The sequence below is a fragment of the Microtus pennsylvanicus genome, chromosome 9, assembly GCF_037038515.1.
Source record: "Microtus pennsylvanicus isolate mMicPen1 chromosome 9, mMicPen1.hap1, whole genome shotgun sequence".
NCBI classification, from domain to species: Eukaryota; Metazoa; Chordata; class Mammalia; order Rodentia; family Cricetidae; genus Microtus; species Microtus pennsylvanicus.
In genome coordinates, this window is record NC_134587.1 from 62,009,811 (window position 1) to 62,024,399 (window position 14,589).

Genomic DNA, 14,589 nt, shown 5'->3' on the forward strand with positions numbered 1-14,589 from the left:
AAGGTGACCCCCCAAAAAAAACATAAATAAAAAGGAGTGGTGTAAGATGAAGCTGCCTCATTGGGCAGCAGTGGCAGGAACTTGGCAGGGGATCAGACGGAAGCTGGATGAACCAGGACTCCAGAACTCAGCATTTAGGGTCCTCCCCTCCACCTTCCTCTGATTACCCACCTCATGGCTTGTCCTCCCATCTCTCCTCTGACCTCCTTCTGCTTCCCTTATGACCTCCCTCCCCTCCCCTCAGGACTGCTCTCCTGATGTTCCCCAAGCTCCCCTCTGACCTTCCCCAGTCTTTCTCCTCTCATCTTCACTTGCCTCCATGACCTCTCCATGACCCTCTCTGACCTCTGACCTCTGTGACTTGTGATGCTTTTCAGGAAGAAAGGAAGATCCCCCCTCCAATACCAAAGAAGCCCCCCAAGGGGAAATTTCCCATCACAAGGGAAAAGTCCCTGGACCTGCCAGACAGACAGCGCCAAGAAGCCCGGCGTCGGCTCATGGCAGCCAAGAGAGCAGCCTCCTTCCGCCAGAACTCGGCCACCGAGAGGGCAGACAGCATTGAGATCTACATCCCCGAGGCCCAGACACGGCTCTGAGGACCAGAGGTGGCCACGCGCGCCTGGTTTTGTTCTTCTGTGCGAAACACTTGTACAGTTTATTGCCTACCTGGTAGTTTCTGTCTCACCCTCCACCGGATTCGCCCTTGCCGTGTTCTCTGCACCGTAGACAGTGGACTCTCCGATTCCTAGTTTTGCTGAGCTCATGGCAAGATTGACTCGGAAGGACATCGGCGCTGACGGACGGGCTTGGTGAGCCCCGACTTGCCTCCCTGTTCGCAGAGGGCCACCAGGTGGCCTCTTGAGATGGAACCTAGCTTTCTCTTTGTTATTTATATTTTTATAAATTGTGTGATAACTAGAGGTCACTACAAACGGGTGCATCTCCCCACTCCGAGAGGCATTAGACATCCAGGTGGAAGGTGCTACAATTCGAAGGGCAGGAAAGACAGACAAAACCTGTTCCCTCTAATCTGAGTTACTGTCCCCAACTGAGCTGTCCCATGCCCCTGCTGTCCTCACTAGCCCTGCCACCCCAGGAAGCACTGGGTTCCTTGGTTGACATTTGTGATGACAGAAAAGAGTCTCTCTAATGTCCCCACCATGTGTTTTTCCAAAAGGAAATGACAAGGCTAACCCACCCCCAAAAAAAATCTAGCATAGACTCTTAATTTATATTCAAAGCTAAGCTGAATGTTCCCCTAAGAGAGGGACCCCTGGAGAGGGCTGGCAGGAGCCCAGAGAATACAGAGAGGGAAAAAAACTAAGAAATGGTCATGGTATTTTCATCCCTTCGTAACTCAAACCATTACACATACCATTTTCTAAGACTTCGCTGCATATGCTACATGTGCTTTACCCGTATGTCACATGCGTCCTCAAACTGCTATCACTTGACTTTCCCAGGGTACCTTGACAGGAGTTTGCTTGTTTCTGATGACAGTTGTGATGTTGTAAGCCGTATAGGAACTATGAATGTGAGTGGTAAGTATATCAGTTAAAATGGTAAAGAAGAAAAAAAAAACTAGTTTATACTTGTATTTTTCCAGAGTTCTTTTGGTCCTATGCAGTACTGCTGAAGTTAAGAATATATTTCTTGCCTGTGTTAGACGGGAAGGGGGTGGGGGAAAGGTCATGCGTGAGGATTTCCAGCTATGGAACTGAAGGAAGGTTATCAGGAGTCATGACTCAGAGGGTGCCGAGAAGGGAGAGGTTGGCTCTGATTAACCGGCTTTGGGTAGATTATATTTATGTGCTCAGAGTCAGATGCCACACAGAGCCAACAAATTGCCCGTGGCCCTGATCTCAGAGTTCTTTGTTGTTCAAGTCCAGGCAGGGTTCCACCCCATCCCAGGTCTTCCCTCCTAATGCTTAAGGAGCACCATGCACTTGGCCATAGGAGCAAAGCTTTCGACACCCCCGTCGTACTTTGTGTTTTCCCAGTGGCTCGCACTTTAAACCGTCCCCAAGGTCCCCTCTGGTCACTGCGTGGGTAGAGGCAGCCTTGCAGCTGGGGCGTTGCTAAGATGACACCGGCCTCTTCCTCATCCTCTACATTCCACTACGCATGGGGGGGCACGGTTGATGTTACAGCATGTCAGGCCTCAAAGTTTTACTTTTTTATAAAGCTGAGTAGTTAAGAATCCCCTGTAATAGCAAAACCCTATAAACCGAGCCTTGTATCTGGTATATATTTTACCAAACAGCCTTAAAATATATTTGGACGCAAAAATCATACGAATGTATATCCTTTAAAAAATGCAAAAAAAGAATTCCCAAAATATTCTTCTATCACTGAACCCTGTTTCCCCAGAGTGTTCAAAGCATTTTCTACCTAAATAAATCATGCAAATCCTGAATAGCATTAAACAATGATGCTTCCTCCTGTATTCATGCCACCGTGTTTTAAAAAAAGACTAGATTGTAAGCACTGGTACTTGCGATTTGGAAAGTGGTGTATCCTAGAGGAACAATCTAGAAGGAATCAGAGGTAAGCAGATCTGATGTCCATCCCCTAGCTGAAGGAAATGCAGGCTGCAAATGTCCCTGCTGCCCATACCCATGAGGCTGTCTGGCAGCCTTTCCTGTCGTTTCCTCAAACGTACACGGCATAGGTAGAAACACATTGTAACACTAGACAATCATTATTTGTCTTAAACCCAAAACTCTATGGACCCAACTTGAACAAAGTATCCATTAGATTTTGGTTAATTATGTTGCCTATATTCAGTCTTCATCTGACCACACCTAAAGTCTTTGGCCTAAGCTTCCCTTCACTAAACAAATCTCCCTTCCCTGAGTTGCAGGGTGGCCCCTCTTTGAAGTGGAAAAAAAGAAAAATATGTGTCCCTATCTGGTTTACTAGGTTCCAAAGATTATTTAATGACCGAACCAACACCTGCTGCTAGTTCTGATGGCGTGTTAGCTGTTCGCGTCCCCTCGTTAGTGCAATGCCTTCCGTTCTCCTGCGGGTGACACTGCTGTGGAACAAGATAAGCCATGTTTACACTGCAGCATCCAAGCCAAGGCAGACAGCGTTGGTCGCGTGTGCATGCCGCCCCTCCAGCTCCTTTATTCCGGTTGCTTTCAGGAGGGTCTCGGTGTGGAGTTCTCCTGTGGTCCTCTCATCTCATCCAAAACAGGACATTAATGAAAAAACTGGTACAGAGATATCGTTGTCACACGGTGCCGTCCGTGTTATATGTAACAGACACTCGTGTTCCTAGAGATGCCACTGACAGCTGGAGAGACTTCCTCACACCGGCAGGCTGTTCTGGACTCCACTGTGGGAAGCACAGCTGGAAAGCAGGACCAGGAGAAAAAGTGCAACTGAGGAACAAGAGGATCGGGAACTTTTCCAGACGTCTCCATTTGCTCCTGTTGTGATCATGGTTCCTATATATTTTTATCACCACCCTAGAATGTTGTAGAAAGGAGCCAACTTGTTTTATACCCAGAAATCATCTTGCTGGAAAGGAAATGCCCACACTTTTAACTTTAAGCCACATCTGAAGGCTTCAAGCATTTAATAGAAAGTAAATCCTTGTTAAGAAAAAAAAATACAAATTATTTCTGCCTGTGTCAGAAAAATCGACAAAACCACAAGCTGCAAAGCAGAGGCACTCTTGCAGCCAGCCTTTATGGAAAGGTCCAAGGTATGACTAGAATAACAGAGTACACAAGGCGTATGATGGATCCTGTTTCTTGGGGTGTCTCTCTCAGTTCACCCCATCTTTACTTCTGCCTTTTGTTAGCATATTGAGCAAACGCTGTTTTTAACCACCCTAACTTAAATCTGACGCCTCTGCACTACCCATCCCAACCCCAGGACCCCAGGTTGAGAAGCCTGCGGTGATACGGTGACACCATGGACACGTGGCCCAGTGCCTGTAGCAACCATAGAACTCCCTGCCTTAGAAACCGCTGTCTGGTTTGGGCCAACCTTTGTTTGTTTGTTTTCTTTTTTGAAGACAGAGTCTCACTGTGTATAGTCCAGGCTAGCCTCAGATTTTCAACTGTTCTGTCTCTTTCTCCTGGGTGCTGGGATAACAGACACACACCATCATGCCCAGTCTTGGTCCAAAACTTTGAGCAGCAGAGATGGGGTACGGTGAAAAAGAGACACGGGCTGAACTTAGTAACTGATTGTGGGATAATCAGGTGTGAGGCAGCCTTCTGGTGTCTCTCAAGAGCTGGAAGCCAGTCACCTTCCGATGGGCACACAGGTCAGGTTTCAGCTGCTTTCTCCTGCAGACTCAGTCACCTTGCTCAGGTTCCCCGGCCACAACTCCAGGACGTCCACATGGACAGAAGCTGACACGCGGCGGTTCAGATAGACTCAGGCTAACAGGTTATCAGGACTGTACCTGCTGATGGCGGAGGAACTCCCTCAGCTGTCGGAGGGGCAGCAGCAGTCCCCTGAGGGCCTGTATCTGGCTTGAAGGAAGCTGACTGTCTGGAGCAACACTGGGCATGGGAGGACACTGAAGCCGTGCTACCCTACCAGCTACAGGTTTGAAGCACAGAACACAGACATGCGTCCCCAAGTCACAGGCCTTTGTGTGCTCGCCTCACCCCGCCACTTTCTTCTCCAGCCGTGGGTGTCTTCGTGTTATTACTGCAAATTTAACGTATCGCTACCCTCATAGTTACCCGTATCATTTTTATAGTTTTCAAACTATGCTCGCAGGAAGTGTTAAGGCGTTTCTTTTTTCTGCCCACTCACCATTTATACATCTAAGTAGGTTTGGATCAAATGCTGGGGTTCAAAACCAGTAAACCGCAGGCTTAAGAGATCAAGACTGTAATTGCCTCTGATTTGCAGTGGCCTCAGCTGCACTGGTGAGCCGTGAACTTTGCACTAACTTATCCCATTGCTGCCTGTCAATGAGCGTGCCACATCAGCCGAAGTCATCCCTGTACCCTGGCGCAGCCTGTGCCGCCTGGAGGGGGATTGAGTAGAAAGGTGCTAGCTGAAGGCGGTGCACTTCCCTGTCAGGCTCGATGCCCTCTGCACAGAGTAGCTGCAGGAAGTTTGGGATGTCAAGGAGAAGGTGCCTGAAGCCCTGAGGCCCAGCCAAGCTGCCAGAACTTATGCCTGCAATGGCTAGTAACCTGTTTTTACTCAGGTCCCCCCGTTTTCTCTTCCATGTGGCATTAGTGTTACTGTCCCTACCTCCCTCACAGACAGACACAATGTAAGGATGGGTGACATACAGCCTCCGGCATCTTAGAGGTTAGAGGTCTATAGTGAATGTGTATTGTTTGGAATTTATGTTCTGGCTCTATATGTGTTTTGTGGCCCTACTCTGTGCCGGAAGCTGGCAGAGCCAGCGAGGGCACAACAGGCAGGGATATTTGCTTTAGGGTCCTGTCCTGCGTAAGCAGGAGGTCAAACAAGGATGCAGCGGAGCACAGATATGGAACATAATCACCAGGGACTTCTTTTCCTGCCGGCTGTGACTTCAATTTCTCTACCCACTCATGAACAAGAACCAATACCACCACCAAGAACTGGGCAATGTCCTCACCATCCCGTCAGCTCAGCTCCCTCCTGGATGAGATGAACAGAGGTTATCTCTGCAGGACAGTAACAAGAGGACAGTTCTTCCTGGGAAACAGAAGGCTGTGCGTGCAGAGTGCACCAGAATGGACCCAGCCCTGCGGCACAGTGGTCGCGGAGGTGTGAACACCACCCCACGTCCCTGCTTTGCCATCATCCCCCTGCCCACTGCAGAGATGAGCACACAGACACAGAAGAAGCCTTTCTGTTCTTGCCACACTGAAAAACATGACCTTGTGATGATTTGCTGTCCTAACTCTGGCGTTTTGATCCAATGTTTAAAAAAATAAAAGACCCTGTTTCTGTCTCAGCAGCTGACAGCTGACTCCGTTACAGAGGACATATAAGTTACCTACAAAACTACTACTTTTTAAAAGATTTTTGTATACACACAAACCAAGGTAACAGTGGTTTACCTCCCAGTTTTCTTAGATTTTAGGAGACTCTTAATCATTGGTGCTTATTCTGAATTTGAAAGACTTGGGCTCCAAGACTTCCCATGGGCGGCGCAAAAGAGATGGTCACAGAGGAAGTTATGGCAGGGTTTGTGAACCCGTGTTTGTCTTTTGAGCAGTGGTCTCCGTGGGGGGACTCGGATGCATGTCTGCAAATCCAATGACGGAAGCCAAAGTTGATTGTGGGACCTTAGGAAGCCACTTGTCCATAAACCCTCGTTCTCCACCCAACTCCAGCTGTCACCTACAAAGGGCTTCACAAGAATTGTCACCTCCCTCCATTTTCAGTTGGTTTGCTGCATTTAGGAAGGTTTTCCCCTGAGCATCGAGAACCGGGCTACTTATTCCCAACGATAAGCCAGTTACCTCTGGCCAGGTACCCTCCTGTAGAGATACAGCCCTCTACCCACCCTCCATACTATGTGCCAAAATACCCAGGTGTGGCCTAAGGACTGAGTTTAATGCCTCCTATAGGGATTCAAGGAATGCTAGAGCAGGAGACTAGCAATTTTAGTTCAAGGTTAAAAGTATATAAATATATATAAATAAATATACATATAATACCCACGACGAGGATCGACAGAGTGCCAAATATTCCAACTGTACAGAGTTACATTCATCAGAACGAAACTATTTTATGTAATTCTCTTACTCATGCTTTTTTGGGTTCTTTTGATAAATTCTATTTCCCAGCATGCAGGGCCCTATCTGATGTATTTCTCATTGCCTACACAGTTTCTTCCTCCTCACTAATAATTTGTCATTATTTTAAGCCATTTTTAAAAGATTGCTTGTTTTATTTTGTTTTCTTCTGTGACTTTTCTTTCCACTCTTGGGTGACTATGGCAACGTGGTTGCCTAGCACTCTCCTATAGTAATGCCTCTTTCATTCAATGTCTGCATTGCCAATACTCACCTCCTGTACATAGTTCTGCAATTAAATTTTTTGAGAAAAGTAATATTTTCTTGTATCAGAGTAAATTCTTTGTGTTATTTTAAATTCAGAAAATATAGACCACAGGGTTTTATACATGAAAAATTATACTCTTCCTCTGCAATTTATTTTTTTTTACTGCCCTTGATATATCCATTAATATAAAATCGGAGCTAGAGAAATAATGGCTGAGAAGCCAAGCAGGCTTTGGGATCTGAGGTCAGATCCCCAGCACCCATGTGAGCTCCAGGTACTTGGAAGGCAGAAGTGTGGGGGGGGGGCGGTCTCCAGGGCAGGCTAGCTAATAGATTACCAAATCTGTGAGCTCTAGGTTCAAGTGAGAGATCGTGCCTTCAATATATAAACTGGAAACTGATCAAGAAAAGTATTCGTATCAGTGTCTGGGTTCTGCACGCATACACACATGCACACATACCCACATGCACATATATACACATACGTACACATGCATAAAAAGAACTAGACATTCCTCAGTGCTATGCCTTTAACATGTATGTAAAATGGCACGGATTCAGAGTTAACACTGCGGTATTTAGTTAGAGGGTTCACACCATTGAGTTACACGGGAAACAGACGTGGGTCTCACCACTGTGAAGACCCATACAGTCCGGCTGCAGTGAGGAAGGGCTGGGAGCTGGTGGCATAGTGCCCAGGCCTTTGTGTAGAAGGACAGAAAGGCTCCACTACTCAAGGACCCACGTTGCCCAGGTATGTTCTCTAGGTCCCTCCTAAAGGATGAAGATGGAGTTCATTTTTCCTGTCAAGCCCTGACTCCATCCCTTCCACCTGCTTGGTCCCTGTGTGGTCCCTCCATCTCTCTCTGTTGCCGGTTATCAGCTGGTCTTACCAGCCCAGTGGAGATTCTCATAGCAGACTTCTACCCTTTCTACCCATTGCTAGTTACCAAGTCACCAAGTTTTGAGCAGGACTCTCCAGCCCCCCAGGCACCGTGACCCAGCAGCCCTGGAGAAAGACCACACCCACTCCAAAGCCTTCTTACAGGAAGTATCTATTTCCTGTTGCTGATCCCAGCCCCAGCCCCTGGCCTCTTCCACCCAGCTTGAGGGTGAGAAAGCAGGTGACCGGCAGAGGAGTGGGGACATCTCCTACCCTCCCAGTGAGATTGGTGCAGTTGGCTGACAACTGTCAGCAAGGCAAGGATGAAGGGTACGGATGCTGAGACTGTAAGGGGAGAGGCTCCATCAGCAAGTCCTTTCTGCTTATTTTACTCCATTACAGTCCTCATCTTTGAAAGTTTTCAGGTAAGGAATTGAGTTGAGGAACTGGTGCTCGTGGGGCGGGGCAGGAGGGTCGGGGATTCAAAGCCATTCTTGGTTATACTGCAAGTCTGAGGCCAGCCTGGGCTACATGAGGCCTGGCCTCAGGGAAAGGAAGGGAAAAGAACTAAGGAAAGAACCTAGTGAGTTGAGAACACACGTGTACCATGTATGTATGTCTTTCGACAGCTCTGGTATAAGCAGAGTGGCCTGGGGAAGGGAGCTCAGGGAAGGGCCGTCCACATCATGTTCTTGGCATGGCTATGAGATACTTTTTCTTACCTGTGTTCATTGAGGTAGGAAGACCAAAACCAAGGCCTCCACGGGCAGCAGCAGTCTCAGTTTGGCTCCTGAAATACGTGAGAGCAGAAAACAGAAACCGATTGCTTGATGTGCGTGCATTTATCTATCTATCTCTGTCTCTGCCCTTGACTGTGGATGTGATGTGACCGGCTGCTCCAAGCCCGTGACACTGTGATTTCTTCTCAGTGTGAGAACGTTCTATGCCCTAGGTAGACTGGGTCGTGATATTTTTGTCATAGCAGTTAAAACTAGAACAAGGGAGAAGGATCAACAGAAACCCCTTGAGCTTTCTGCTCAATTCTTCTGTAGAACCAACCTATTCTAGTGAAAGGTAATATAGATCTGTGTACATATATGCACACACACATACGGATGATATTCAGCTCCTGTTCCTCCTGCCCTTGCATCCTGAGTGCCAGGATTACACATGTAAACCATCACACCGGGTAGTGATCTATTGCACAAAAGAAGCAATCCAAGAGGCGATATTTGGGAAATGTCACCTGCAGCAATTTCAAGGGTTTCAGCTCATTTCCGATAGTTGACATTTTGAATGGGCTACCCTGTGAAGACAAGGACTCTGGGGATTTCTGGCCCTTATTCATATTAGTTTTTTTTTCTTCTTGTTGTGAGCGCTCTAGTTACTGTCACTTAACACACTCTGAGGATGGTTACTTGCTTCTTAATTAAGTAGCGAGCACTTCACCGAGGTGCTGTGGGAAAGAGGCAGGGATTTTAGAGCATGCTCACCGGCTTGAGCTCTGCAGCCCCACACGCTCCATGGCGTATTTCTTGGAAGTGTTCCTCACAGCCTTCGGTGGAGTTTAAATTGACAGCATAGATTTTTGCCTGAACAATTAATGTCCAAGACAGCTGAAAACCGTTTCCAAATGATTTCATGACACTGGGAAGGTCTCTAAGAGCTCAGAGTGAAAGAAAATCAGTGGATTAAGTAAAGATGCAGCCAGCATTTAAAACTCATATCACCACACAGCCCCCACCTTGTAGGTCTCTGAAGCCAGCCTTTTTTCTGGCTGGGCCTTGCTCTTTTCCCCAGTCTCTGCATACACAGGCATACTGGTGCAGAAAAGCCCAAAAGTAGGCACTTCACCACATCCAGCCAGCTCTGAAAGTCTGTCCTACCGGTTTTGCCTCCACTTCTCCTACCTTCCTCCTCCTCAATACAGGGCCTATTGTGAAGTCCCAAGCCTTTGGGAACTGAGACTCTGTGCTGGGGTAGGCACCTGTGCTACAGGCAGCTGGCATGCCCTCCTCAGTTGCCTGGCTTCCTAATCAGTCACCCGTGGCTCTCTGCCCTTACCCACACTCACCAATTGGCCTCATCCCAGTCGCTGCCAGCGTGCTGTGCCTGGATCTGGAATATTACAGTGCTACCTGCTGGAGTTCAGTGATGCGAGCATGTATCCCCTCCTCCTGGACCTGCTACCTGCTGGAGTTCAGTGATGTGAGCATGTATCCCCTCCCTCCTGGACCTGCTACCTGCTGGAGTTCAGTGATGTGAGCATGTATCCCCTCCCTCCTGGACCTGCTACCTGCTGGAGTTCAGTGATGTGAGCGTGTATCCCCTCCCTCCTGGACCTGCTACCTGCTGGAGTTCAGTGATGTGAGCAGGTATCCCCTCCCTCCTGGACCTGCTACCTGCTGGAGTTCAGTGATGTGAGCATGTATCCCCTCCCTCCTGGACCTGCTACCTGCTGGAGTTCAGTGATGTGAGCAGGTATCCCCTCCCTCCTGGACCTGCTACCTGCTGGAGTTCAGTGATGTGAGCATGTATCCCCTCCTCCTGGACCTGCTACCTCCTGTAGTTCAGTGATGTGAGCATGTATCCCCTCCTCCTGGACCTGCTACCTGCTGGAGTTCAGTGATGTGAGCATGTATCCCCTCCTCCTGGACCTGCTACCTGCTGGAGTTCAGTGATGTGAGCATGTATCCCCTCCCTCCTGGACCTGCTACCTGCTGGAGTTCAGTGATGTGAGCATGTATCCCCTCCCTCCTGGACCTGCTACCTGCTGGAGTTCAGTGATGTGAGCATGTATCCCCTCCCTCCTGGACCTGCTACCTGCTGGAGTTCAGTGATGTGAGCAGGTATCCCCTCCCTCCTGGACCTGCTACCTGCTGGAGTTCAGTGATGTGAGCATGTATCCCCTCCCTCCTGGACCTGCTACCTGCTGGAGTTCAGTGATGTGAGCAGGTATCCCCTCCCTCCTGGACCTGCTACCTGCTGGAGTTCAGTGATGTGAGCATGTATCCCCTCCTCCTGGACCTGCTACCTCCTGTAGTTCAGTGATGTGAGCATGTATCCCCTCCTCCTGGACCTGCTACCTGCTGGAGTTCAGTGATGTGAGCATGTATCCCCTCCTCCTGGACCTGCTACCTGCTGGAGTTCAGTGATGTGAGCATGTATCCCCTCCTCCTGGACCTGCTACCTGCTGGAGTTCAGTGATGTGAGCATGTATCCCCTCCCTCCTGGACCTGCTACCTCCTGGAGTTCAGTGATGTGAGCATGTATCCCCTCCCTCCTGGACCTGCTACCTGCTGGAGTTCAGTGATGTGAGCATGTATCCCCTCCCTCCTGGACCTGCTACCTGCTGGAGTTCAGTGATGTGAGCATGTATCCCCTCCCTCCTGGACCTGCTACCTGCTGGAGTTCAGTGATGTGAGCATGTATCCCCTCCCTCCTGGACCTGCTACCTGCTGGAGTTCAGTGATGTGAGCATGTATCCCCTCCCTCCTGGACCTGCTACCTGCTGGAGTTCAGTGATGTGAGCATGTATCCCCTCCCTCCTGGACCTGCTACCTGCTGGAGTTCAGTGATATGAGCATGTATCCCCTCCTCCTGGACCTGCTACCTCCTGGAGTTCAGTGATGTGAGCATGTATCCCCTCCCTCCTGGACCTGCTACCTGCTGGAGTTCAGTGATGTGAGCATGTATCCCCTCCTCCTGGACCTGCTACCTGCTGGAGTTCAGTGATGTGAGCATGTATCCCCTCCCTCCTGGACCTGCTACCTGCTGGAGTTCAGTGATGTGAGCATGTATCCCCTCCCTCCTGGACCTGCTACCTGCTGGAGTTCAGTGATGTGAGCATGTATCCCCTCCCTCCTGGACCTGCTACCTGCTGGAGTTCAGTGATGTGAGCATGTATCCCCTCCCTCCTGGACCTGCTACCTCCTGGAGTTCAGTGATGTGAGCATGTATCCCCTCCCTCCTGGACCTGCTACCTGCTGGAGTTCAGTGATGTGAGCATGTATCCCCTCCCTCCTGGACCTGCTACCTGCTGGAGTTCAGTGATGTGAGCATGTATCCCCTCCCTCCTGGACCTGCTACCTGCTGGAGTTCAGTGATGTGAGCATGTATCCCCTCCTCCTGGACCTGCTACCTCCTGGAGTTCAGTGATGTGAGCATGTATCCCCTCCCTCCTGGACCTGCTACCTCCTGGACTTCAGTGATGTGAGCATGTATCCCCTCCCTCCTGGACCTGCTACCTGCTGGAGTTCAGTGATGTGAGCATGTATCCCCTCCCTCCTGGACCTGCTACCTGCTGGAGTTCAGTGATGTGAGCATGTATCCCCTCCCTCCTGGACCTGCTACCTGCTGGAGTTCAGTGATGTGAGCATGTATCCCCTCCTCCTGGACCTGCTACCTCCTGGAGTTCAGTGATGTGAGCATGTATCCCCTCCCTCCTGGACCTGCTACCTCCTGGAGTTCAGTGATGTGAGCATGTATCCCCTCCTCCTGGACCTGCTACCTGCTGGAGTTCAGTGATGTGAGCATGTATCCCCTCCCTCCTGGACCTGCTACCTGCTGGAGTTCAGTGATGTGAGCATGTATCCCCTCCCTCCTGGACCTGCTACCTCCTGGAGTTCAGTGATGTGAGCATGTATCCCCTCCCTCCTGGACCTGCTACCTGCTGGAGTTCAGTGATGTGAGCATGTATCCCCTCCCTCCTGGACCTGCTACCTGCTGGAGTTCAGTGATGTGAGCATGTATCCCCTCCCTCCTGGACCTGCTACCTGCTGGAGTTCAGTGATGTGAGCATGTATCCCCTCCTCCTGGACCTGCTACCTCCTGGAGTTCAGTGATGTGAGCATGTATCCCCTCCCTCCTGGACCTGCTACCTCCTGGAGTTCAGTGATGTGAGCATGTATCCCCTCCTCCTGGACCTGCTACCTCCTGGAGTTCAGTGATGTGAGCGTGTATCCCCTCCCTCCTGGACCTGCTACCTGCTGGAGTTCAGTGATGTGAGCATGTATCCCCTCCTCCTGGACCTGCTACCTCCTGGAGTTCAGTGATGTGAGCATGTATCCCCTCCCTCCTGGACTTGCTACCTCCTGGAGTTCAGTGATATGAGCATGTATCCCCTCCCTCCTGGACCTGCTACCTGCTGGAGTTCAGTGATGTGAGCATGTATCCCCTCCCTCCTGGACCTGCTACCTGCTGGAGTTCAGTGATGCGAGCATGTATCCCCTCCCTCCTGGACCTGCTACCTGCTGGAGTTCAGTGATGTGAGCATGTATCCCCTCCCTCCTGGACCTGCTACCTGCTGGAGTTCAGTGATGTGAGCATGTATCCCCTCCCTCCTGGACCTGCTACCTGCTGGAGTTCAGTGATGTGAGCATGTATCCCCTCCTCCTGGACCTGCTACCTCCGTATCCTAGCTGTGACATGTCCCCAGAGTATTTTGTCCATCAGTCTCAGGGTCCAGCCCTGACTCTGAAAGAATTGTCCTCCCTCCTCCTTTAGTTTTTGGGACTCAGCAAGTGCCCTCAATGGCTTCCTCTATGTCCCCTCCCCCACCTTCCACTGCTGATTTTCTCTCCTTCCTCCCTCTGCAAGATGACACTCAATCTGATGACTGCCACTGTGTTCCACTAAGCAGGAAGAGCTGGCTAACTGGCGTGTGGGGCACTGTGAGCATCCTAGCTGGCTTGAGATCCACTGTGAGCATCCTTAGAAGAGGCAACCGTGGAACTCCTGTTTATATCTCTCTCTTATTTCTTTATCTTAATTACGGTGAGTCTGGATATCCTAGAGACATGTGCAGTGTTCTTCAGACCTCAGCGGATCCTAACCAGAAAGGATTAGATTGAAAAGTAGCATAGAAATGATATTTGAAGCAAGACAAAAGAAGAGATCAGGATGCACTGTAAGACAGCAGTGGACTAGAAGAGTGGAGATACTCAAGGGCCCAGACTGTTCATTTTTGACATAAAGTCTCAGTGCCACAAGCTGGCCTAGAAATCACTATATGGGCTGGCTTTGAAATACCGATCTTCCCAGGAGCCAGTCATGGTGGCACATGTCTTTAATCCCAGCACTTGGGAGGCAGAGGCAGGCAAATCTCTGTGAGTTCAAGGCTAGCCTGGTCTACAGAGTAAGTTTCAGGACAGCCAGGGCTACATAGAGAAACCTTGTCTTGAAAATCCAAAATGAAGAAAGGAGGGAAAAAGGGAGGGAGAGAGGGAGGGAAGGAGGGAAGGAGGAAGGGAGGAAGGGAGGGAGGGAGGGAGGAAAAATGCAGACCAAAGTTTCTGTCCTGCTTGGTCCTGCAGCCATTCAGTCCCAAATAAACACACAGAGATTATATTAATTATAAACTGTTTGACTTACTATTCAGGCTTATTACTAACTAGTCTTACAACTTAAATCAACCCATAATTCTTATCCATGTTTAACCATGTGGTTTGGTGCCTTTTCTCAGTGAGGCATTCTCATCTTGCTTCCTCTCCATCTAGCTGAAGACTGTGTTTCTGCCTTTCCTCTTCCCAGAAGTCTCCTAGTCTGGTTGCCCCCCCATACTTCCTGCCTGACTATTGGCCAATCATCATTTTATTAAACCAAAATATGAGTTACAAATCTTTACAGTGTACAAGAGCACTATCCCACAGCAGAAAAACTGAAAAACTAGTCTTCCTACCTCAGTTTCCAAATACTGAGATTACAGGCATGCACTACCATGAC

At 49.4% G+C, this 14,589-nt stretch overlaps 1 protein-coding gene across 3 annotated transcripts in view; it reads left to right on the forward strand.

The window, feature by feature from the left end:
* Dlgap2 (DLG associated protein 2) overlaps positions 1–3,605 on the forward strand; it is a 688,019-nt gene extending 684,414 nt beyond the window's left edge. For all 3 annotated transcript variants that reach the window (XM_075986263.1, XM_075986265.1, XM_075986266.1), the window contains one exon: positions 378–3,605. In XM_075986263.1, the coding sequence (XP_075842378.1) occupies positions 378–596 (219 nt within the window). In that variant the 3' untranslated portion in view covers positions 597–3,605. The remainder of the gene's footprint in view (positions 1–377) is intronic.
* The last annotated feature ends 10,984 nt before the right edge of the window (positions 3,606–14,589 follow it).